Source organism: Sander lucioperca, chromosome 22 (genome assembly GCF_008315115.2).
Source record: "Sander lucioperca isolate FBNREF2018 chromosome 22, SLUC_FBN_1.2, whole genome shotgun sequence".
In the NCBI taxonomy this organism is placed as follows: domain Eukaryota; kingdom Metazoa; phylum Chordata; class Actinopteri; order Perciformes; family Percidae; genus Sander; species Sander lucioperca.
The window spans coordinates 26993887-27016853 of record NC_050194.1 but is presented as its reverse complement, the minus strand read 5'-3'; the positions used below and the strand labels follow the sequence as shown (position 1 = coordinate 27016853).

The window sequence follows — 22967 nt, the reverse complement described above, 5'->3', positions numbered from 1 at the left end:
TGGCTTCTTTGATTCCTCCCGCAAATACATATGTGAATTGCCTAAGCCCAGTTTACTCCGTTTTTGAAGCAGTTTATGTAGGATAACTGTGTTTAAAGGTGCCGTAGGTAGGATTGTGAAGATCCAGGACTTAGCCAAAATATTTTAACATCGACAACTTCTCAGTCCCTCCCCCATTTCCGCTAAAGCCCAAAACTGTCTCCTAAGCCCCTCCCCCCACAAGGGAGAATGAATGCGTGTGCATGAGCAGTGATTGACACTAGAGTGCTGATCGGGCCGCATTTTTCTGTCCGGGCCCGGCCCGCGTCCGACAGAGAAGTAACCGAACCGGACCCGAGGGGACTCAGTTTTTCATGGCTCTAGGGAAAAACAGCTAAAAAATAAATAAATAAATAAAAACACCTACCAACAGCTCTAAAATTCACTGGTTCACACAAACCGAATTGTACTAACAACAGTTAGTAGTTTTTAAGGAGAGTTCCATGCTGGAGCTATAGTTCTAGTTGTAGTTTTTTAGACATTTTAATGTGTAAATGTTACATTCCAGCTGATTTAAATAGCTTACGTTACTGAATTGTGTGAACAGTTAACTTCATTTAAAATTTAATTTATTGATTTATCAGTACAAACTATCGTTAAAGCTAAGCAAAGGCCTCTGTTTTTGGCTATGTGTTCATTTTAAAACATCTTTGTGTCCGTACATCGTTAAAGACTTTTTGTGTATGTAGTGAAACTGTGGAACGGATTGAGTGCATCGCTAAAGCAATGTCCAAGCATGACCCAGTTTAAAAAAGTAGTACAAAAATATGTTTTTTACAAGGTACAGGGAGGAGGGGGTTCTGTTCTCACAGATGATTTATTTATTTGTGTACTTACATTATTTATTTTCTATGGTGAATATATATATACATATAAATATGTATGTTTTCTTTTTTGTGGTGTGTAAATATACATATGTAGGAAATTGTAGCGAATGTGTCAAAGATATGATATAAATATGAAGCCATTCATGATGATTATAAGACAGAAGTGGAAAAGGGGGATTAAATAAAAGCTTCTGCTTCTTCCTATTCCTTGTTAAATTAATAATTAGTTTTAGTTTTTGTTCTTTTAGTTTGTATTTTATTATTTTTTCGAAATAAAGCATTCATTCATTCAAGTTGACTAATATGCCGACTCTTAATGTGGTCTAAATGCTGATTGTATTTTTGTACCAGGCCAGAGATGAAGGAGTACCTGCCCTCACAGGATGGCCTCAGCAAGAAACATGAAGAGATCCACTCCTTCTGTCAGGGCCAGATAGCTGCCATGCACACCCTCAGCCCTCAAGACGCCAAAATACAATTCATTGGTGGGTAGTGTCTCTCCTCTCCTCTCCTCTCCTCTCCTTAATGGAGGATTGTGCATGGGGCTATAGCTACATATAGATACAGAGCGCACCTAGATCCAGAGCTAGGGGAGGGATGTATGTAAGGTTTTCAGGTGGAAACACTAGCTTGGGGAGGTTTTTTTTTTTGGAATTGTTAATTTTTGGTCCAAAATACAGAAAGCGAAAAGAGACTGTTCACATTTTATTGAACTTTTTGTTTGCGACGGCAAAGTTGGCCATCTGGCTAACACGCAGGAACTGGGCTCAGTGTGCTGGTAGTGTGGAGCCAGTGCCGGTTCTGGAAGGACTGGTCAAGGCCCGATTGAGGGTGGAACATTCCTACTACCAGATGTTAGACACTTTGCTGGATTTCAGTCGTTTGTGGGCTGTTTTTGATTAAGAAAAGCACATATTTGTTTGATAGTTTTTTGTTTAGGGTTGTCTTTGTCTTGTTTTTTTGTTTTTGATTTCTGTGATTGTGAATCTTCTCTGAAAATGGTCCAATAAAGGGACTTTGAAAACCAAAAAAAACCCTCTCTCCTCTCCTCTCCTCTCCTCTCCTGATGATAATTGTATTTGTCTGCATACTCTGTCTTTCAGAGTTTCTGAGCACCCTGCCTCTCTTTGGCTCCAGCACTTTCTTGGCCCAGAAGGTGAGCCAGCGGGGCTGTCCCTCCCCATGCATGGTCAGCATCAGCCAGGAGGGGGTGCTGTTCCTTCACCCAAAAACACAGGTACTTTCAGCAGCCATAGCACTCAAACACTCTCCTACCAATCACTACTTTAATGTCACTGTCTGTGTCTGAGCAAATTGTATGGCGATAAATGTTATTTTATCAATATTAAAGATTATTTGTATGGAGTCATACTTGGTCCAAGTTTAAATCTGTGTGCCTGTGTGACTGGGTACACTCTGGTTTGATCAGTTCACTTTTTGACAGCATTGCTATAGACATCATTGGTGTTGGACATTTTTGCCATATTCATGATATTAAAATGTTACCTTTTTCAAACTGATGTGTTTATTAATTAATCGGTAAAGTAATTCATTATTATAAGGTAAACATTTTTCTGCAGGAATGTACCTCTTGTTAGTGTCATTTATGTGTTTTGTTATATCTTCAGTGACATTTTAGTTTGTTCACAATGTACCGCCATACTTTGTTACACCATTTTTGAATGATGAATCCAGAACAGGTTTAGGGGTACAATTTTCTTCCAACCTGCTTTCCTTAAAGGTGCAATATGTAATACTGACAGCTAGTGTTTAAAATAGTTACTGCAGTACAAATTCAAAATACTGGAGAGAGTCGTCTCCCCCGCCCCCTCCTCCCCAGACTCGAAGTTCACGGAGGTTGCCAGGCTGAGACCGCAGCATCCACAACAATGTTGCTAGACATTACTTAACAGCACAGTGGAGTAGCTAACGTTAGATGCTGGCTACATTGACAGTCATAAAAGCCCGTGCTCACGCGGAATTCTGTACCCAACTGACAGACACACTTTTTTCGGCTTATAATTACTGTAGGAACCGCTAAAAACACAACAACCTCGCCGTCCTCTCCACCTGACTGACACACTTACTCGGCTTAGATTTACGGTGGGAACTGGTAAAAATAACACTTATATACTATACTAACGTTAGCAGTTAGCAGGGTTAGCATGGCGTCGTTAGCCAGGACCAGTCAGGATCACTTTACTGGCTGTGTCTCAATTGTTTTTGCGAGTAACCAACTCAGGTACTCTAGCTATATAATTCAATGTGAGTAGCTACACAAATGTTGAAATGACCTAAAATGCCCGTCCCTTGTAGCAGTGATAGATTAGCTTGAAGCTAATGCTTAGCTACCTGTTTAGGAGGAAATTAGTCAACTCTGCGTCCTTTTGGGCTCTAAGCTGTCTCCGTCTTTCAAATACATCTCCAATATTTACCTGGGGTTTGTTACGTCTCTGGTCACGCAACTTTTAGAAACATGCCTGTTTTTTTAGGTCGGTAGTCTATCTCCGTTGATCCTGTTGGTTTGTTTGCTGCTTTCATGGCTGTCCTAACGTTACAGCCGTTGATGACTAAACACAGGCCAAAACACAAACAGAAATTCCGTCACAGAACGGAAATTTCAAAAGGAGAAAATACTGGTATTAGCATTGCTGTCAGAAAAGATAGTATTTCAACTAAGCATGTTTCCTTAATATATGATGACACATTGGGGTCATCTTTGGATTTATTACAGTAAATATATTACATATTAGACCTTTAACAGAGTTGGAATTCATGCCCCTTTAAAAGTATTTTTTGTCATTTCTTATATCCTGTCCATTTAAAAAATAAAATCCAGGATTTTCAGTAAGAAAAAAGTTTTACAGAAACTCCATCTTATCAGGTTGTCAAAACTTCAATGTGAAGCAGCATCTACTAGTACTAAAAAACATTCCAGCAGCTGAAGTGAAGCAGAAGTGTATGACATGGATGCCCTACATGCATATAGCCAGCTGAAGATAGATAGATAGATAGATAGATAGATAGATAGATAGATAGATAGATAAAGTGAAGCAGAAGTGTATGACACGGATGCCCTACATGCATATAGCCAGCTATAGACACATACTCTCTCTCACACACACACACACACACACACACACACACACACACACACACACACACACACACAGAGCAATACAAGAAATATACTAGATCAGATAGCAAAGATGCCAGAACAACTGAAGAAAATATACTTGAAAAAGAATGTACATGTATATACATGTGTAGAATAGATTTTACAAGCTACAAACATAGTATATTTAACAAAAGGAAATGTGTATAATATTAAATATGAAGTAACCAATGTGCAAGTAGCATAACAGTGCAAGTCTTTGTTCTGCAGGAGCGAGTGTTTCTGATTCCTCTGGTGGACGTGCAGTCCATGCGCACCCTCCGTCCCAAGAAACAAAGCAAAGTGCCAGCTGTGGCCATCAACTACGGCAATCCAAGCCAACCCAAAACAGTCACGCTCCATCTCAAACAGGTAGCAACTTACAGTTGTGTCTACATATTCACGTTGTGTAGTACCGTCTATTCTGTTGGGGTTTTTTTACAATCTGAGTCTGATTTTTGTACTTTTGGCTTCAAGTCTATGAATTCACACCATGAAAGTAGAGAATATCCCATAATGATGTGATCCACATATTAATGCTGTTCCTGATTTCTCTGTAGCATTGAAAAAAAAGCTTCAGTCACTCAAAAATTTTACAAGATTGAAAAAAGATTCCATGACGAGCAGTGGGAAAAGGCATTTATAAATAAGTAATGGTGTCCATGATGCGAAATAAAATGCCTGACACGTTGCCTCATGTCAGATTTTTTGTACTATTTCTGTGTGAGAATACTAATGTAATACTAATGTCATCTTTAAAAGGGCCCAGTTAGTATCTGCCCGGTTCAGCTCTGAGATTTTCGCGCAGTGCACACTGTGAAGGAATAATCTCTGAGATTACATTATGTTCTGCCTCTGTTTAGAAGTGGTGAATGTAGGCTACAACTCACAGCAACTTAATACTATATAGTGTTGGCAAATTGCTTTTTCTTTTTTTTTTTTCTTTTATTTCGCCAACCTTATTCCACAATCAGTCGCGATGTTCTTTTGCTATCCGCTCGTGCTCCAGGAAAGTGTTGTAAAGCGTTCTGCATGTGGCGTCTGCGTGTGACGTGCAGGTCACCTTCCCACAAACCACGCCCCCAAACACGGACACACACACATACATACAGATCCGTCTCGCTTTATTAGATAGATACAACCACCACATATCGAACCCTCATGTTACACTACTTTATACTTCTACTCCACTACATCTCAGAGGCAAATATTGTCTCTTTGCTCCACTCCACTTTATCTGACAGCTCTTGTTACTTTGCGGATTTATAATATTAATACAAAATATAATCAGGGGGGGATTAGGCAAAGCTTGGACCCAAATGCAGTGAAGACAGAGCAGAGTAGCGTTCAAAGATTTAATTAAGCAATGGGTACAACAAAAAACGTCCTGAAGAAACAAAATATCTCCAGCCATACTGACGATTACAAAAAAACAGGAAACACGGAACAAACTGGAACACCGACAACATAACATACCAGACAAGAGAAACCACAACACAACAGTACTGGACAATCCAGAACAGAGCAATGATCCGACAAGACACAAACAAAACACAGAGACTAAATACACAGGGTAACGAGGTTAAACAAGGGACAGGTAACACAAGGAATCAGGAACAGGTGTAACACATCAGGGTGGGGCAGACAATCAGACAGTAGGGAAAACACAAGGCAGGAAGTAAAACATGGCATAACTAGGAAGAAAAACAGATACTACAAAATAAAACAGGAAACACTACACAGACACTCACAATCGTGACTTTTTATGGTGTACTATAAGTGCTTTATGCTCATTTCATGATCATTCTGTCCCCTTTCTTAAATGTGCAATTTCAGTTTGTGGCAAAAGGTAATGTTACTACATCAATCATTTTCTATTTACTGGGTTTTAAAACTGAATTTTGAATTATTTTTTACAAATACAGCAGTGGGGTCTGTTGGACCCCAAACAATGTGAAAGGAAGGAAATGTCAGCAAAACGCCAGGGTTAGGTTATTACAGTTAGATACTGGGAATTCTGGTATATGGTGAAATCCTTTGTCAAACATAATCTATTAATAATCCTGGAGATGTATGCAGTCATATCTGATGTAATCTGTTGATATCTCTTTCAGGCTAAGGAGTTGTGCCACATCCTTGCTCTGATAATGGAAGAGTTGATCCGACCATCAGTCACCAGCTCCATTTCAAATCACCAGTAGAGAGAGAGAGACACACACGCACACACACACACACACACACACACACACACAGTATTGAGAGCTTTTGTTAATCACTGGCTTCTGTAACTGACGCAGGAGAATACGCACACACAGACACACACACAGACAGACAGACACACACACACACACACACATACATTATTGAGAGCTTTTGTTAATCACTGGCTTCTGTAACTGACGCAGGAGAATACGCACACACACGCACACGCACACACAGACACACACACACACACACACACACACAGACAGACAGACACACACACACACACACACACACACACACACACACACACACACACAGTATTGAGAGCTTTTGTTAATCACTGACTTAACTGACTTTTGTGTTTACTTTTTGTTAATTTATCTTTATATCTTCTTTCTGTGTAACGTCATAAACAGTGTGTCATTGATGAAATGGACTGGATAAAAACACGAATATGAACACTCAATGCTGATTTTCTCAAGCGTAAACGTTATCTGAGAGGAAAGTAGCTGAACTGTACTACTCTGATTAAAGAGTGAATGAATACAGGAGGGATTACAGTCACTTACCAATTATTGTATCAATAAACCAATGCCTTAAAATGATTCCTTATGCGCATTCAAATTCTATGACATAATTCTTGAAATGTTAAGTTTGTTAATCATTATTGGAAGATATTGTTGTAATGATGTCATGTAATATGTGAATACTTTATAAGCATTAAAAAAAATGTTGATTAATTTAGTCTCATGAGTTTATTTATTTTATATTTTCTTACAAGTATGGACAGTTGGAGGGACAATGTTAAATAGGCATACCCTTATTTTTAGACTTGATTGCCAAATTATGAGTCATCGGTAACCCTCAAGTAGAAGAAATTAATGATTTAACCTCGTGCAGTTGACCACTCTGTTTTCGCTAACTCTAAACTCTCTTGCCCACAGTTACCGGCTCATGTGACAGAATTTTAAACTTGGCGATTGGATGTTTCATGTCTAAGTGCACCATGGGAGTCATAGTTAACTTAGACATTTCCCTCCAAGATATGTATACGCATTTACAAAGTTGTCTACAAATTCACAGATCTACTGTATGTACACATTTACATATTTATGTACACATTTAAAGATGTATGTACACATTTACATATTTATCTACACATTTAAAGATGTATGTACACATTTACAGATTTATCTACACATTTAAAGATGTATGTACACATTTACAGATTTATATACACATTTAAAGATGTATGTACACATTTACAGATTTATGTACACATTTAAAGATTTATGTACACATTTACAGATTTATGTACACATTTAAAGATTTATGTACACATTTATAGATTTATGTACACATTTAAAGATGTATGTACACATTTACAGATGTATGTACACTTTTACAGATTTATGTACACATTTACAGATTTATGTACACATTTAAAGATGTATGTACACATTTACAGATTTATGTACACATTTAAAGATTTATGTACACATTTACAGATTTATGTACACATTTAAAGATTTATGTACACATTTAAAGATTTATGTACACATTTACAGATTTATGTACACATTTAAAGATGTATGTACACGTTTACAGATTTATGTACACATTTAAAGATTTATGTTCACATTTACAGATTTATGTACACTTTTACAGATTTATGTACACATTTACAGATTTATGTACTCATTTACAGAAGTGTCTACACATTCACAGATCTACTGTTTGTACACATTTACAGATTTGTCTACGCATTCACAGATCTATGTATGTTTATGTATGTCTATGCATTCACAGATCTATGTATGTTTATGTATGTCTATGCATTCACAGATCTATGTATGTTTATGTATGTATGCATTCACAGATCTATGTACACATTTACAGATTTGTCTATACACTTACAAATCTCAATACATTTGCAAATCTATATACAGATTTAGAGATTCTTTTTTACATATTTACGAATCTTATTACGCACAAACGGACCAAGATACAGTAACACAACTCTCCACACACATTTGCAAATAGTTCTGCTACAATAATGGCTCCATAGACGTGTCTGACTTCACACAGCTCCTTCTAGAGACAGAAAAGGCTTTATACACCTTTTTGTACATACTGCAATGTGTTTCACTACTGGAAACACACTTTGATGTGTAAAATCAGTCAAGGTTTCTGTCAAAGGCCTTTTTCAACAGGAAGTGAATGAGCAAAGTAAAATAAAGTTTAAATAAACAAAATTTGAATTAATGTGCATTTCCATCTACTACTATTATGTGAATACTATGAGTGGAGTGCTTCAAGATAAACTGTTGGTGGCACTAATTCTCCTGTCAGGTGTCATTAAACCTAGTCCATATCCTTTTGCGTTCCACTTCCAGGATTGTACCGATGCTGCAGGAAATTCCGCCGGATGCATGCATTTCCTGTTTCCTTCCTCTTCCTTTGTGTTGGAATTTTAAATTCGGTGGATTTCTGAGGACTATGGTTAACTGCTTCTCAGATCTCTGCAGGGTAAATCCAGACAGCTAGCTAGACTATCTGTCCAATCTGAGTTTTCTCTCGCACGACTATTTTGCAGCAGCTCTGTGCGGAGCTTAGCACCGGCCATGACAATTGTGATTGGTTTAAAGAAATGCCAATAAACCAGAGCACGTTTCCCAGCAGCTTGTACAGTACATCAGAGGTAGCACCAGGACAGGCTTGTGATACAGGGACAGTGTGCAGAATGTGTGTGCATCTTTATATTGGCTTCATAAAAACACTGTCATTTTCAACCTACTGACTGTTGATGGGAAGTTACCATAAAATGTCCAAAAGGTTAACGCTATAGCACTTTCCACACTGTACTGAACAACAGTCATGTGGATTTATGACTAACCTGGGATTTTGTGATACAAAGACAGAGTCCAACATTTTGCACTTATGTTTCCATGTTGCTCGGCCCTGAAGAGATGGAAAAGTGTATGGTAGGGAGTCGGGACATATTTTCATTTTCAAGAACACAGGGTGGACTTCAAGTTGATTATATCCAGGCCCCATTGTTCACTGGATCCCACAAACAGGACTCGTATTAAAGCCCTATTAGGAGGAACAGTTATCTTTGGAAAGTGAAAAGTTGGAAAGCAGGTCCAGCCAGGGCTGACAGGTATTGATTTATAAACCGAGTGAAATTACGCTGTGGAGGTAGCCAGGCAACCTGACCTCAGTTTCTGTTGACGCAGTAGTGACTGCAGGGACGCAGCCTGAAGGTTACAGGAGACAAACTGCCTGTGTGTGTATGCAGAGTCAAGACTATTAAAATGAAGTGCAAGACTACTAAACTAAGTTGTAACCAGTGGTTTTATGAGTCATTTACTAATGGTTCATAGATAATACTTTAAAACTGTATAACCATGTGTGATTCTTTTTACTAGCAAGTCGTTATTAAAGGGCAATGGGTCCACATTTTTAATAAACAATCTGGATCACAGGTTTTTAACTTGTACTAAACTAACAGAAAAAGATAGTACGTTGTTAATATGAGGTTCTTACAACCATAGGCGTAATTAACAGGGGGGATGGGAGGGTTACAACACCCCCCAATAATCAAAACTGGCCAGTGCAATGCCCTCAAATATCTAATAAAACTGTATATACAGTACTTTATATATAAAGTATATAAATTATATATCTCAATCATCAGTAACGAGTTGGCAGAATTGGACAAGCAATTCCAAGGGCCATAAAGTGCAGTACTGTCAATACTGTAAATAGTCTGAAAAGGTGGTACATGGGACCATAGAAACAGTGTCTGATAAACAGTAGTACATTACAGTAAAGAAGGATGATGAAATATAACATCCATAGATAATGTAGTCTAATTGGTTCATGTTGGTGACAATGAATCTCATTATCTTGAAACTTTCATGATCTAAACATGGAATATTGTTTGAATGTTTCCATACAACTATGCATTAAGAGTAATGCAACAGTTACTTATCATTTTGAGCAGTTGTATCAATTGATAGTTAGATCATTGTAATGAAATGAATAGACAATCATCTGAAATGTAATGTCTGAATTGCCTTTTGAAATAGTAGTACTTTGATGTTAAGTTGTGTCATATTGAACAGGTGATTTTTGTTAAATGAACAAATGATCTTTGGTTTATGTGTATTGTATCCAAGCAATTGAAAGAAGTGTTAGAGTTTTGAAAACTGTGCATTTGATCATTGGTTGTGAGTTTTGTGTCCAGAGTTATGAAAAATGACGTCAAGGTTCTGAAATTAGTGCCAAAGTGATTGTAAAAAACTGTAATTTCCTTTACACAAATAAAGGCATTTGCTCCATAATAATGCAGAAAAGGCACAACTTCGTGCAGAAAAATTCCCTAGAAAGCAGGAAATGAAGTGTTTGATATGCTCAAAATTTCAAGTTTGCTCAAAAATGGAGATCTCCCCCAACGTTGAACCCAAAGTTATGCCCTTGCTTACAACAGTCATTCAAGTTTGTAGTTTTAAATGGGGGGTGTATTAGATGTTATGTAGAATTTCAAGTGTGTGTAGGTGTGAGTGTGTATGGTATGTTAGTGTAAAGGAGCAGTAGGGGGAGTGTTAAAACAAAACAAAAAAAGATCAAAATGGTTGGGGGTGGGGAGGTGGGGGTGCAATACATGTACACACATGTTATGGTAATGAAAGAGATAAAAAAAAACACACTTAAACAGAAGAACACACAAAACAGAACAAAGAGAGGGGGACCTAGACCCAAGGGGGTAAGCTTCGCTTCAGAGCTCGAATCTCCTATGGCGCCATTTTGATGCTACAAAGCGATCACCCCCCGTTAGCATTCCATTGACTCCCATTCATTTTGACGTCACTTTGACAGCGAATAACTTTACATCTGAAGCGTTTAAAGACTGTAACCACGCGACTTACTGTCGCATAGTAGAGGAATTACCGTATAGTACAGGAGAAGCTCGCAGGCAGTTTGGACTCACATTAGCTGTTTAAGTTTAATTACTAATGTTAACTAGCATTTTAGTTAGCAATAATTAGCCTGTGTCCATGTTATCTCCTTACATATACCTACGCTCTCCGTCTCTGCTAGATTGGGAATGATTGAGATTTCTCTTGGCACAGCTACCAGAAGACTTCCAACTTTCAGACAGGTTGCTCACGTCACATTTACGTTGTTTCTCTCAGTTGGAGGCTGCTCAGTAACGCTCAGCGCTCACCGGAAAAGTGCTTCTAAAGGCCTTCACTGGTCTCCGTCCAGAGCAACGGGATCTGTTGGTCCATTCTTATATACAGTCTATGCCTAGACCCAGTGTTGCCGTGTTCGGCTCATGGAATTAGCAAGGTAGCTAACTAGTCAGCATGAGTAAAATTGAATTTCTCAATGCTTCATACACACACTCTTGTCACAAAGTAGGAAAGCACATTCCTATCGCCAGATGAGTGAAAACTTTGCTCGGCTCATTTTCTGTAACCAATGTAGCATGAAAGCATGGAGCAATTTGCAAGCTAAGCTAGTTCGCTAAAAATGATGCACTCGTAATTCTGCATAGCATCCAATCAAAAATCTCCTTGGTGTGGAGTTCTCGAGTCCTGGACTCGAGTGCGACTCAAGTCGCTATTCTCTGGACTTGTGACTCGTCTTCGACTCAAACTCAGGTGATAGTGACTCGAGTCGGACTAGACTCAGACAGATCTTTGGTGATCCGGACTTGGACTCGGACTCAAACACTGGGGACTTGAGACTTTACTCGGACTTGACAGTTGGTGACTCGACTAACACTGTGTGCCAGTCAGCACTACAGTGGCAGCCGTTATTTGCCCCATCCTGCACCATATCTCTTTTCTGTCTAGTTTTCTAGTCTACTGTGAGCTCTCTATGGAGGTGTGCCAGGCTGACACTATAATCCCTCAGCGGTCCCAGTCAAACACAGAGACAGATGTTGTTTTCATTTGCTTTACTTCGGATCTATTTGCATACATTTTTGTTCAAGAGTATAAAGCTCGTTAAAAACTCCTGAAATCAAGATTTTACTTCAGTAAAAGTACAAGCGTGTCATCAGAAACATGTATTTTTCATGTTCTTTTCATACCTCCCATAAAAAATGTTGCAGTTTTTCCTAGTGCTGCCTTTACTTTAAGTGGGTCAATACAGGTTGAACAGGACATGTGCAGTTCACTCAAAGAAGCAATCAAAGTAAGTTCTTTTATTTACTAGCATTCCGTTGTCTAAGATTTAATCATACTGAACATCATGCCATATATCGTGGTTTCTGTGTATGTATAACGATGCACAATTCTGTAACGTTATGTTGGTCAAAATGTAACGTTAATATGAACAAGCTGGTGAGTAACAACAGGCTAAACCATAGCCTGTAAAAAAAGAATACAGTCCTAGGTTAAAACGTAGCGGCTACTTTTTTTTTAATAGTTGTAGTTATAGCTATTACATTATTTTTATTATATAATTATTGAGTTTTGTCTCCAATGACGGAGGGTCATGAATTGGTAGTTAGCTACAGTAAAGATATGAGGTTTCCTATTTCAAAATAGAACCATAAACAATCTTACTTCGCCCACTCCAGTCTCAGCCAATCAGAGGACAGAGTACTCTAGCACCGTCCAATTACAAAACACTTCTTCCAGGCAGAACGCTCCCCAACATGGCTGCTGTTGCTGCTGTACAGTAAAGGCTCAGAAGTGCATTTGTATTCGAAAGAAAAACATAATTTTCAAAAAGGATATCAATAACGACCTAAAAAATTACGAGGTGAGTTTGCAGAATAATTAATACTTTACATCGACAGGTTGTGTTGTTCTAGCGAATATTGCAGCAGTGTTAGTCCAGTTTGGTCGAAGCCTCCACTCTGTTAACGTTAGCATAGCTATACCTTTGACATCTATGGAAGAGGACGTAACGTTAGCAGAAATGCCAGCCATTGCTTCGCTTATAATTTCCCTCAGTCGGTCACAAAAAAACAACGTAATTAGTGGGCAGTAGTTTGAGCAATTGAAGTTTTTTTCTAATGCTTGAACATTATTTACACTTGGATGCGACATTTCCACATACACCTGCCTGATATCAGCTAACGTTATTCATTTAAAGTTGACGTGTTTAAGGCAATTTCTACTCTTTATTTCAGCACTGTGACTTTTATTTTATTTCCAAGCGGCCTGTAGGGAGGAAAACAAAGCAATTTAAAACCGTTGAGCTCGGCTGACACGGATTAGCTTGCTAAATTTAGCTAGTAGTAGCTAGACCTATTCGCGACTGCATCTCACCCACGCAGTAAGGTTTATTTGGGTGACAGTTGTAAACATGGCTAACGTTAGTAGTACCAAAGTACCGTTTGTTGTCTGAACTGGAGACGCCTGCTGTGGCACCACAGAGTTATCGGAGTTCGACAATTCCAGGTAAAGACGATAATAATAACACGAACTTCTGCCATTTCTTGTCAAACAGTGAGCATGTCACTAAAGTTTACTTTTCAAAACTTGGTTGCACCTTTTCTCTGAAGACATTTTAACAGGTCATAGATAAAAAGGACCTTAATTAATAAAATGAGTGATAGCTAAATTCCATTTATCTGCTTTAGTTTGAGGCTCCTGGTAATGTGCACGCTGGCTCACTGTCCCACTGTCTTACTGGGACCCTTGCATCATGTTTGAGTGTGCTTGCATTACCTACACTTCTGACCCTTCAGTAGGACTATTTTGGTGTTTAATGTTACTCGAACAGTCTTACTTAGTCAGTACATTCTCGCCTCTCACCTTTCAGTCTGTCTGGCTGTTTTTCTCTTCTGTTTGGCTGAGCACTGTCACCTCTTTGCCAATGGAGACTGCTGACTCTCGAGTTCAGTGGGTTTTTGTGCCAGACGAAGCTGCTTATGTGGTCATAGTGAGAGCAGTTGGTCTGCTTTTCAATAGAGCTATTATGCCAACATCTGTGGGCTCTCGCTGTAGCCCCAACACCATGCAACATGACAGTATTGAAGTTCTAAGCAGCTTAAATTAATGTGGAAATAGTAAAGCCTGCCAGCCATGCTGGGATTTCACAACCAATGTCTTAATATTGCAATGTAGACCAGGTTCAATGTAGATCCAGGGTTTCCCCCAGTGTATTGCAAGCCTGGTGGCCCACCAGGCCTACGTTGCCCCCCACCAGGCCTAAGCCACTGGGAATAAAAAAAAAAAAAGTATTTTAAGATGTTTTTAAAATTGTTGGAAACTTAGACAGTCATATTTTCAAATCTCCAGTTAGCTTTTAGCTCTGGCTTAATGTAGGGCCCTTTTTAAAGTCCGTCTGATAGCTTTTTTAAATTCTCAATTTCACGATTTCATCAATGATTCTGTTATCACTAGGGGTGTAACGGTACGCAAAAATCACGGTTCGGTACGTACCTCGGTTTTAAAGTCACGGTTCGGTTCATTTTCGGTACAGTAAGGGAAAGAAATGCAAACATTAAACTGCAGGTTGTTTATTACTATAAACTTTTTTAACAATTTGTTTACACTTTTTAAAACACTTTTTAATAAAATATAATAAATAAAATATATATAAAATAAAAAAAAGAATAAGAAAACTACTGCTGCAAAGTTCTCCACTAAATAAAATACTCAGTCTCAAACCACTATCACATAATAAAATATAATGAAAAATATAAATAAATAACCAGCTAAATTACCAGCAAAGGTCTGTTTAAATGCCAACGGGAGCTGCGTCTGAATTACGGTCGTTTTCTTCCTTGTGGTAGTGATGTTCACACTCGCGTGATGCCTTTTCAAGTGCGTTAACAAGTTTGAAGTGTTGCCAGAAACATACAGTGAGGAAAATAAGTATTTGAACACCCTGCTATTTTGCAAGTTCTCCCACTTAGAAATCATGGAGGGGTCTGAAATTGTCATCGTAGGTGCATGTCCACTGTGAGAGACATAATTCAAAAAAAAAAAACAATCCAGAAATCACAATGTATGATTTTTTAACTATTTATTTGTATGATACAGCTGCAAATAAGTATTTGAACACCTGAGAAAATCAATGTTAATATTTGGTACAGTAGCCTTTGTTTGCAATTACAGAGGTCAAACGTTTCCTGTAGTTTTTCACCAGGTTTGCACACACTGCAGGAGGGATTTTGGCCCACTCCTCCACACAGATCTTCTCTAGATCAGTCAGGTTTCTGGGCTGTCGCTGAGAAACACGGAGTTTGAGCTCCCTCCAAAGATTCTCTATTGGGTTTAGGTCTGGAGACTGGCTAGGCCACGCCAGAACCTTGATATGCTTCTTACAGAGCCACTCCTTGGTATCCTGGCTGTGTGCTTCGGGTCATTGTCATGTTGGAAGACCCAGCCTCGACCCATCTTCAATGCTCTAACTGAGGGAAGGAGGTTGTTCCCCAAAATCTCGCAATACATGGCCCCGGTCATCCTCTCCTTAATACAGTGCAGTCGCCCTGTCCCATGTGCAGAAAAACACCCCCAAAGCATGATGCTACCACCCCCATGCTTCACAGTAGGGATGGTGTTCTTGGGATGGTACTCATCATTCTTCTTCCTCCAAACACAGTTAGTGGAATTATGACCAAAAAGTTCTATTTTGGTCTCATCTGACCACATGACTTTCTCCCATGACTCCTCTGGATCATCCAAATGGTCATTGGCAAACTTAAGACGGGCCTGGACATGTGCTGGTTTAAGCAGGGGAACCTTCTGTGCCATGCATGATTTCAAACCATGACGTCTTAGTGTATTACCAACAGTAACCTTGGAAACGGTGGTCCCAGCTCTTTTCAGGTCATTGACCAGCTCCTCCCATGTAGTTCTGGGCTGATTTCTCACCTTTCTTAGGATCATTGAGACCCCACGAGGTGAGATCTTGCATGGAGCCCCAGTCCGAGGGAGATTGACAGTCATGTTTAGCTTCTTCCATTTTCTAATGTTTGCTCCAACAGTGGACCTTTTTTCACCAAGCTGCTTGGCAATTTCCCCGTAGCCCTTTCCAGCCTTGTGGAGGTGTACAATTTTGTCTCTAGTGTCTTTGGACAGCTCTTTGGTCTTGGCCATGTTAGTAGTTGGATTCTTACTGATTGTATGGGGTGGACAGGTGTCTTTATGCAGCTAACAACCTCAAACAGGGGCATCTAATTTAGGATAATAAATGGAGTGGAGGTGGACATTTTAAAGGCAGACTAACAGGTCTTTCAGGGTCAGAATTCTAGCTGATAGACAGGTGTTCAAATACTTATTTGCAGCTGTATCATACAAATAAATAGTTAAAAAAATCATACATTGTGATTTCTGGATTTTTTTTTTTTAGATTATGTCTCTCACAGTGGACATGCACCTACGATGACAATTTCAGACCCCTCCATGATTTCTAAGTGGGAGAACTTGCAAAATAGCAGGGTGTTCAAATACTTATTTTCCTCACTGTACCCGATCATTCCTGAGCAACGTCGGCACACTGCTTTCATCTTATCGACTAGTCTTTGTCCGTTGACGTATTTCACTGGGAAACCGAAGCGTCCCAAACAGGAGACCTTAATGATATGGGTGGCTCTTCAATGTCTCAATGTCTCTTTCAAGTCTATGGGCTTGTCTGCATTGGCCATGACGCTAGCTAGCGAGAGGCTGGGCTAAAGCGTGCCATATATGTTGTTGTACAGCACGCGGTGTGTGTGATTTTAATTTTTCCCCCCAAACCACTTCAGAGGAAATCCCGCCCTGCAGTCGATTTCATTGGTTTAGGTTACAGTGACGGCGGGTAGGTTTAGAGATCAGTGTTTGGTGTAGGCAATCTGTACAGTGATTGACATATTGACATGACCAATGAAAACTTTAGAATCAGCTGCAGGGCGGGATTTGCGCTGAACGCGGAGACTTCCGCCACTTAATATGTTCGTGTGGAAACACGAAAATTGACCTGTGTTCCGCACACAAAAGATTGCGTTCGGCCGTTCGGTGCACACGTGTACCGTACCGAAAGCCCTGTACCGAAACGGTCCGGTACGAACACACGTACCGTTACACCCCTAGTTATCACCGAAACTATTGGGCTCTACAATAATGCTGCCACCAGGCTGTGACTGTCGAGAGAAAAAATAGACACCTACCGCCAGGCTACACAACTTTTCTGGGAGAAACCCTGAGGTCAATGCAGGTAGCATTCCAATTACAGTACTTGTTCCTGACCTGTTGTGATTTGCCATTTTTCCACAGGCCTCTACATGAATGTTATGAAGAGGATCCCTGTGCAGCACCTGAGCAACAATTAACCCTCCAAACAAAACCCCCACAGTTCCCTGCTTCTCTCTGCTGGTCCCTGCAGGTGTGGGCGTGCCTCCTGTCACACTGGCAGAGGAGGTGGGGCAGGAGGTGTTGCCAGGTGGAGGACCAAGGCTGCACCCTTCTGCCATCTCCATTTTCCTCCGTCCATATCTGAATTACTTCATCTGCAGCTTCTACAGGCAGCGGGCCGAGAGCCTCCAGTGTGCGGTGTCCAGATTTAGACATTGCAGAGCGGCACTGACGGGGCTCCGGCAGGTGGTTTTGGCTGGTTGAGGAGCAGAGCATGTTGAGTGGTTGCGGTTGCCATGGAACAGCAGGATAAGAAGCAGGTGAGTTCGGCACCTGCCTATGCTATCCAACTGTCCCTGAGGCGGAGAGTTGTTTACTGAACGGATAGGGCCACCGAGAGACTGCCCTGAAGAGAGTGCTTAGCTATGTCTCCTAGCATCAGTTTTTTTGTGGTTCTCTCCAGGGAACAACAAGCATAAATTGAATTGCTCTTAAAAGAGCAGAGGTGTTTACTAGGATTGAACGATTTTTGAAAATAATCTAATTGCGATTTTTTTAATATAAAAAATATAATAATTTATAGTATGAACACACAATTACACACTAGACAGTTAAATAAGTAAAAATATAGTATATAGTATATATCTATATACACACACACACACACACACACACACACACGTGTATTTTTTTACAGTGCACAGAGAGGAGCTGCCTCCAGCCCCTCCCCCTCGTGAAGTTACGTGCTGCCGTGTGCACTTGCTCAGAGAGGCTATCGTTACGTTAGCTAGTTGCTGGTGTTCTTGCCGTGGGATTAACTGTACTAATAAAACTGTTGAAACACCGCGGCCACGCTGCTGTGAAAGCTCCCCGAACGTCATTTATCAGTCTGGTTGTTACCCCTCTCAGTGGCAGCTCCTCCACTCCATATCTTTATAACGGAGCTAGCTAACTGCTAACCGGAGCTAAACGCTAATCAGAGCTAATCGTTGCTAACCGAGCCTTGAGTTCTGTGTGCCTGTATCCATTAACTGCATGTATAGACTCAAGCCTGAATAAAACCCTTAATTTTATTAAAGTGGCTGTAAAAGTTTTAAACTACAACTCAGAGTTGTTTGAATGACAGAAATCAGCTCAAGGTACGGCGTAGCGTTAGCGTGCTAGTTGATGCTTTCTCTGCGGAGTGCAGACTGATTTGCTCTCGCGAGTCATGTGACCAAATCGCAGCCTTTGCGATTAGGAAATCGCGTTTTAACATATCGCGATATTATCGCAAATGCAATTAATCGTTCAGCCCTAGTGTTTACAGAAATATTGCTTAAAGGCCCCTATACACTGCGATTTGGGGCTGTCTCAGACCAGCAGTGACAATCATGAGAGTAGAGCTGCAGCAATGTTAATCGAGCGAAGGGCGACCTCTAGCTCACTTAGTTAAGTGTGCGCCCCATGTAGGCTGAGTCCTTTGCAGTGGCTCGGGTTTGAATCCGACCGGTGGCGTTTTGCAGCTTGTCATCCCCTCTCTGCCCTCCCCCCTTTCCTGTCTATCCACTGTTGCTGTCGAATAAAGGAAAAAGCCCCAAAAAATAATCTTAAGAAAAATAATAAAATCAATTGAACGAAAGAGAAAACTAATTGGCGACTATTCTGATAATTGATCAACTGTTTCAGTAATTTTTCAACATCCACTGATTTCAGCTTTGTTCATTGTCATATGTGACATTAAATTGAATACTGTAAGGTTTTGGACTGTTAGTATGACAAAACGAGTTTGTTGAAGACATCGCTTTGGGCTCCTAAAAAATGTTGAATGCCATTTTTAAAAATATTTTTGTAACATTTCATAAGGTTAGCGATTAATTTAGGATGAACTAATGAAAATGATGGTTAGTTGCAGCCTTACATGAGATAATTATGGTACAATCTTTAGTTGTCAATCTAAATAGGTGGTAATAGATTACACTGTGAGACACATACACTAACAAACATTTTAGAGTTGCTTTCAAGAGAGGTTTTGAACAAGCTAGGTCATAAGAACGTCTGAAGGCAAAAATGTTTATAGCTGTCCTAAATACCCACAAAGCAGGGCATAAAGTCTGCCGATAAAGACACACGCTTTTTGGTGTTGTCAGACACAGCCCCCTTGATTCTACCGTCAGAAAGAAGTTTTCAGATGCTGCAACATGATCCAAAAAGCCCTTGTTGTAGTGCTGGGCTGTATCACCAAAAACTTTATCATGGTATATTTTAAGATTCTGGCGGTTTCACAGTATATCCCTATGGATAGTTGGAGTAATCATTTAGCATTTTTACCATTTTCACGTTCCAAATAACTTTGGCTTAGCTTGGGATTTGTCTAGAATATGTCTGATTATCTTCGGTAAAGCACAGTGTTATCATAACCGATAGAAACAAAAGTCAAACAAACTAAAATAAGATCCAAGCTGCAATGAACCACAATCCTTTAATAATGCACACAGTAAAATGTTCCATATCGCCAGTTCAAAGGAAATTTAAGGGCTACACCATAGATTTAAAACTATTGTATTGCATTGTTTTATATCTATGGGCTACACTGCCTCATGATTTGCTGTTTTTTTTTTTTTTGGGGTCCACATTGTAAAACACAGCATCACTTCACATTTTCCCTTATTCACTATCTCACCTGAACTCTCATTGATTCTTTTCTCATTGAATCTCATTTGATCATTTTCGGTCATTTTAGTTAAACCCGTCTTAACGGTCAAATGATCAAGATAAGATAGACTTTATTAATCCCAAACTGGGAAAAATCCTTTGTTACAGCAGCTCCAAAGAAACATTCACACACATCAGAATAACACAAATACACATCAAGTAGACATAGGAAAAAATACAGAAAGTATTGTAAGAATTTGTTATAATAACAATAGTAATAGTACAAACGTATGCACACTATAAACACCATTACATAAAAAGTCAGTCTATATACACAGATGAGTAAGGTGCGGATGAAATTAATTGATTAAGTTAAATATGTGTAGGATAGACATTTCACTGGGCAGTAGGAATGAAAACGTGGCTGACCTATTGCTCAAGAGAGACACACACACACACACACACACACACACACACACACACACACACACACACACACACACACTAATGTTTTTAAAATCCAGTCGGCGTAAGACGAATGATGCCAATTAATTGCATTGCGATTGTTTGAGAGTTGCTTTTGGTGTAGGCAAGTTCAGCAAATCGTCTCTTTCTTCAAATCACTGCCTTTCTTGGCAAACTGAAATTTGAATTTGACTCACTGTGTGTAAGGCAATATAAACTATATGGCTATATCTGTTATAGCTAATTATTAACGAGAAAGATTATTCTTAATGGTGTTGCATGTAGCGCTCCTGTAGCAGGTTTTGTGCCCATGTGATTTCAGTTTCCGTTTGGATGACTCGCACAAACCGCGTTCGCAGTCTGAGTGCTTAGCAGCCAGTCAAGCAGCACAGCAGAGAGGAAAGACAGAGAGGCCTAGGACTGGCTACGGAATTAGATACTTTTTAGACACCGACCGTATTGCCTCCTTAGCATCGAGTATCGAAAAATGCCTCGTCATTTAATACCCAATTTCAATACCTAGCGAGAAAATCTCAACAGCGTCAATAAACACGCAGCATGCTTCTACCAAGATCGAATAATGCTTGTGATTGGCCGTCTAACTTTACACGTCGTAGAGACACGCAGGAACAACTTTACGTTACGCACAGAGACGGGGCTCACGTAGGAGGAGCTGGAAAAAAAGGTTTGTGCCGTCACGTGTAATAAAGAGAAAAAATAAATAATCATTTGTGAGAAAATGTGATTTCTTTTTGTTAAAATGGATTTTATGAAATTGGTATCGAAATTCTTTGAACGACACCCAGCCTAGATAGGCCAATACAGACGTGCATCATAAGCACACTGGGAAGATGCCTGAATATTATATTATATATAATTAATTCATATCAGTTTTTATATTGTTAATGCCAGTTTGGTAGACATCGCCCAACCCTACAATGCATCTCTACATCATTGCTGCCATACTAAGCTTGTAGTAGTGGAAAATAGGGAGCATAGCATAAACAGGGTTGTGCAGGCCAGGTTGGCATTGTTCCTCGCATCAAAAGAGCCCCCACCCCACTATGTCTGGCCCCCCTCCCCCTTCTCTTTGTAGTCAGGGTTTTGTTGCATAGTTTCCCAGCCAGCTGCTGAACTGAGTTGAACTGAATGAGGCTCAGTCCCTGCCAGAGAGCCACCCAGACTTGGTGCTTTTGAATTAAAGCCCAGCTGGCAGGGCTCTGTTGTCTGCAGCCCAGTGACGAGGGAAATTTGGGGTGAGGTTTTGCAGCATCTCCGGCTCCCTCCCGACAGTAGACATGAGCAGGCTCCAGTTAGGACTTTATTCACGTCCGGAGAAGTAATTTCTGAAATGTAATGATTCGCGTCACGTAGCGTGGCTGTCGTTGGATATTGCCCTTGTAGCCCAGCAGCAGTAATAGAGATTTCAGTGAAGCAGAGCAGAGCTGTCATGGTGCTGACGATGGGAGAAGGGATCTTCCTCAGGAAGAAGAGCCTTGTAAGTTGTCTTGCTTGTTTCTCTCTGTCTTCTGTCTGTAGCTGAACACATTCTCCCCTGAGTGAAGACAAATGTAACAAGACTGTTAGTTGCCTCTTTGAGTGAATGGCTTTACTGTACTGTAGTTACAGTATTTTTAGTTATAGTAGTAGTGTTTGCACGTTGGCATAATGCTCTTGATTTGTTGGTGAGCACCCAAGGTTAATCATGATCCTTCCCAGTATATGGGCATGCTCTGCTTTACTAAGGCTGTTAAGGCTCCTTGTGTCTTTGCGTCTGTCTGGAGGATGTTTGTTAAGGCTTCGGTATTGTGGGGAAATGGGAGGATATTTATAGCTTGACTGTGTGGGATGCAGAGCTTGAAAGCTGAACCCTGTGTGTATATGTGTGTGAGTTTTCATATTTGTGTATGTCTTTCTGTTTGCGTATGTGCAGGCCTTTGCAGACACACACATCCTCACAGTGACATGGTCAGTGGGAAAGGATGCTTTCCCACTGACATTAAATACGGCTCTGTTTCCCTTTCTCTATTATCAACATGAAAATTAATAGACAGCAATTTTTATAAAAATGCCATTATGTGGAAAGTTTGTCACTAGAGGAATGTTTTCACATTCCTCTCCTAAAGGTGGAGATGTCTGTGCATTTGGGATTTAAACGTATCTAGGGCTGCAACTAACGATTATTTTAATAATCGATTAATCTGTCGATTATTTTTCCGATTAATCGATGAATCGGATAAAAAAAACAAAAAAGCATTAATTTACATCAACTCAATACATACTTACATACATACTTGTTGTTTTAGTTAATAGTTGTGTAAAGGTAAGTAACCC

General features: G+C 39.8%; 2 protein-coding genes and 1 long non-coding RNA gene across 7 annotated transcripts in view; all 3 read left to right on the top strand.

Moving 5' to 3' along the window:
• The window catches only part of myo15b (myosin XVB), a 102412-nt gene extending 95447 nt beyond the window's left edge, over window positions 1-6965 (top strand). Inside the window, exons 63-66 of the mRNA XM_031323883.2 lie at window positions 1218-1351; window positions 1970-2103; window positions 4252-4392; window positions 6135-6965. Of these exons, the coding sequence (XP_031179743.2) occupies window positions 1218-1351; window positions 1970-2103; window positions 4252-4392; window positions 6135-6221 (496 nt within the window). The 3' untranslated portion in view covers window positions 6222-6965. The remainder of the gene's footprint in view (window positions 1-1217; window positions 1352-1969; window positions 2104-4251; window positions 4393-6134) is intronic.
• Window positions 6966-12381: 5416 nt separating this feature from the next.
• Window positions 12382-22967, top strand: part of tmem94 (transmembrane protein 94) — a 58919-nt gene continuing 48333 nt past the window's right edge. Inside the window, exons 1-2 of one of the 5 annotated variants that reach the window (XM_035997348.1) lie at window positions 12382-12435; window positions 17457-17854. In XM_035997348.1, coding sequence (XP_035853241.1) covers window positions 17831-17854 — 24 coding nt within the window. In that variant the 5' untranslated portion in view covers window positions 12382-12435; window positions 17457-17830. Of the gene's footprint in view, window positions 12436-12837; window positions 13009-17456; window positions 17855-21848; window positions 22132-22967 lie in introns of those variants that run through there. The other 4 variants (XM_031323864.2, XR_004896324.1, XM_035997347.1 and 1 more) reach the window with 4 other exon arrangements.
• LOC118494232 lies at window positions 17861-19121 on the top strand. Its single transcript, XR_004896325.1, has 2 exons — window positions 17861-18039; window positions 18835-19121. It is a non-coding gene; the product is annotated as an uncharacterized LOC118494232 (long non-coding RNA).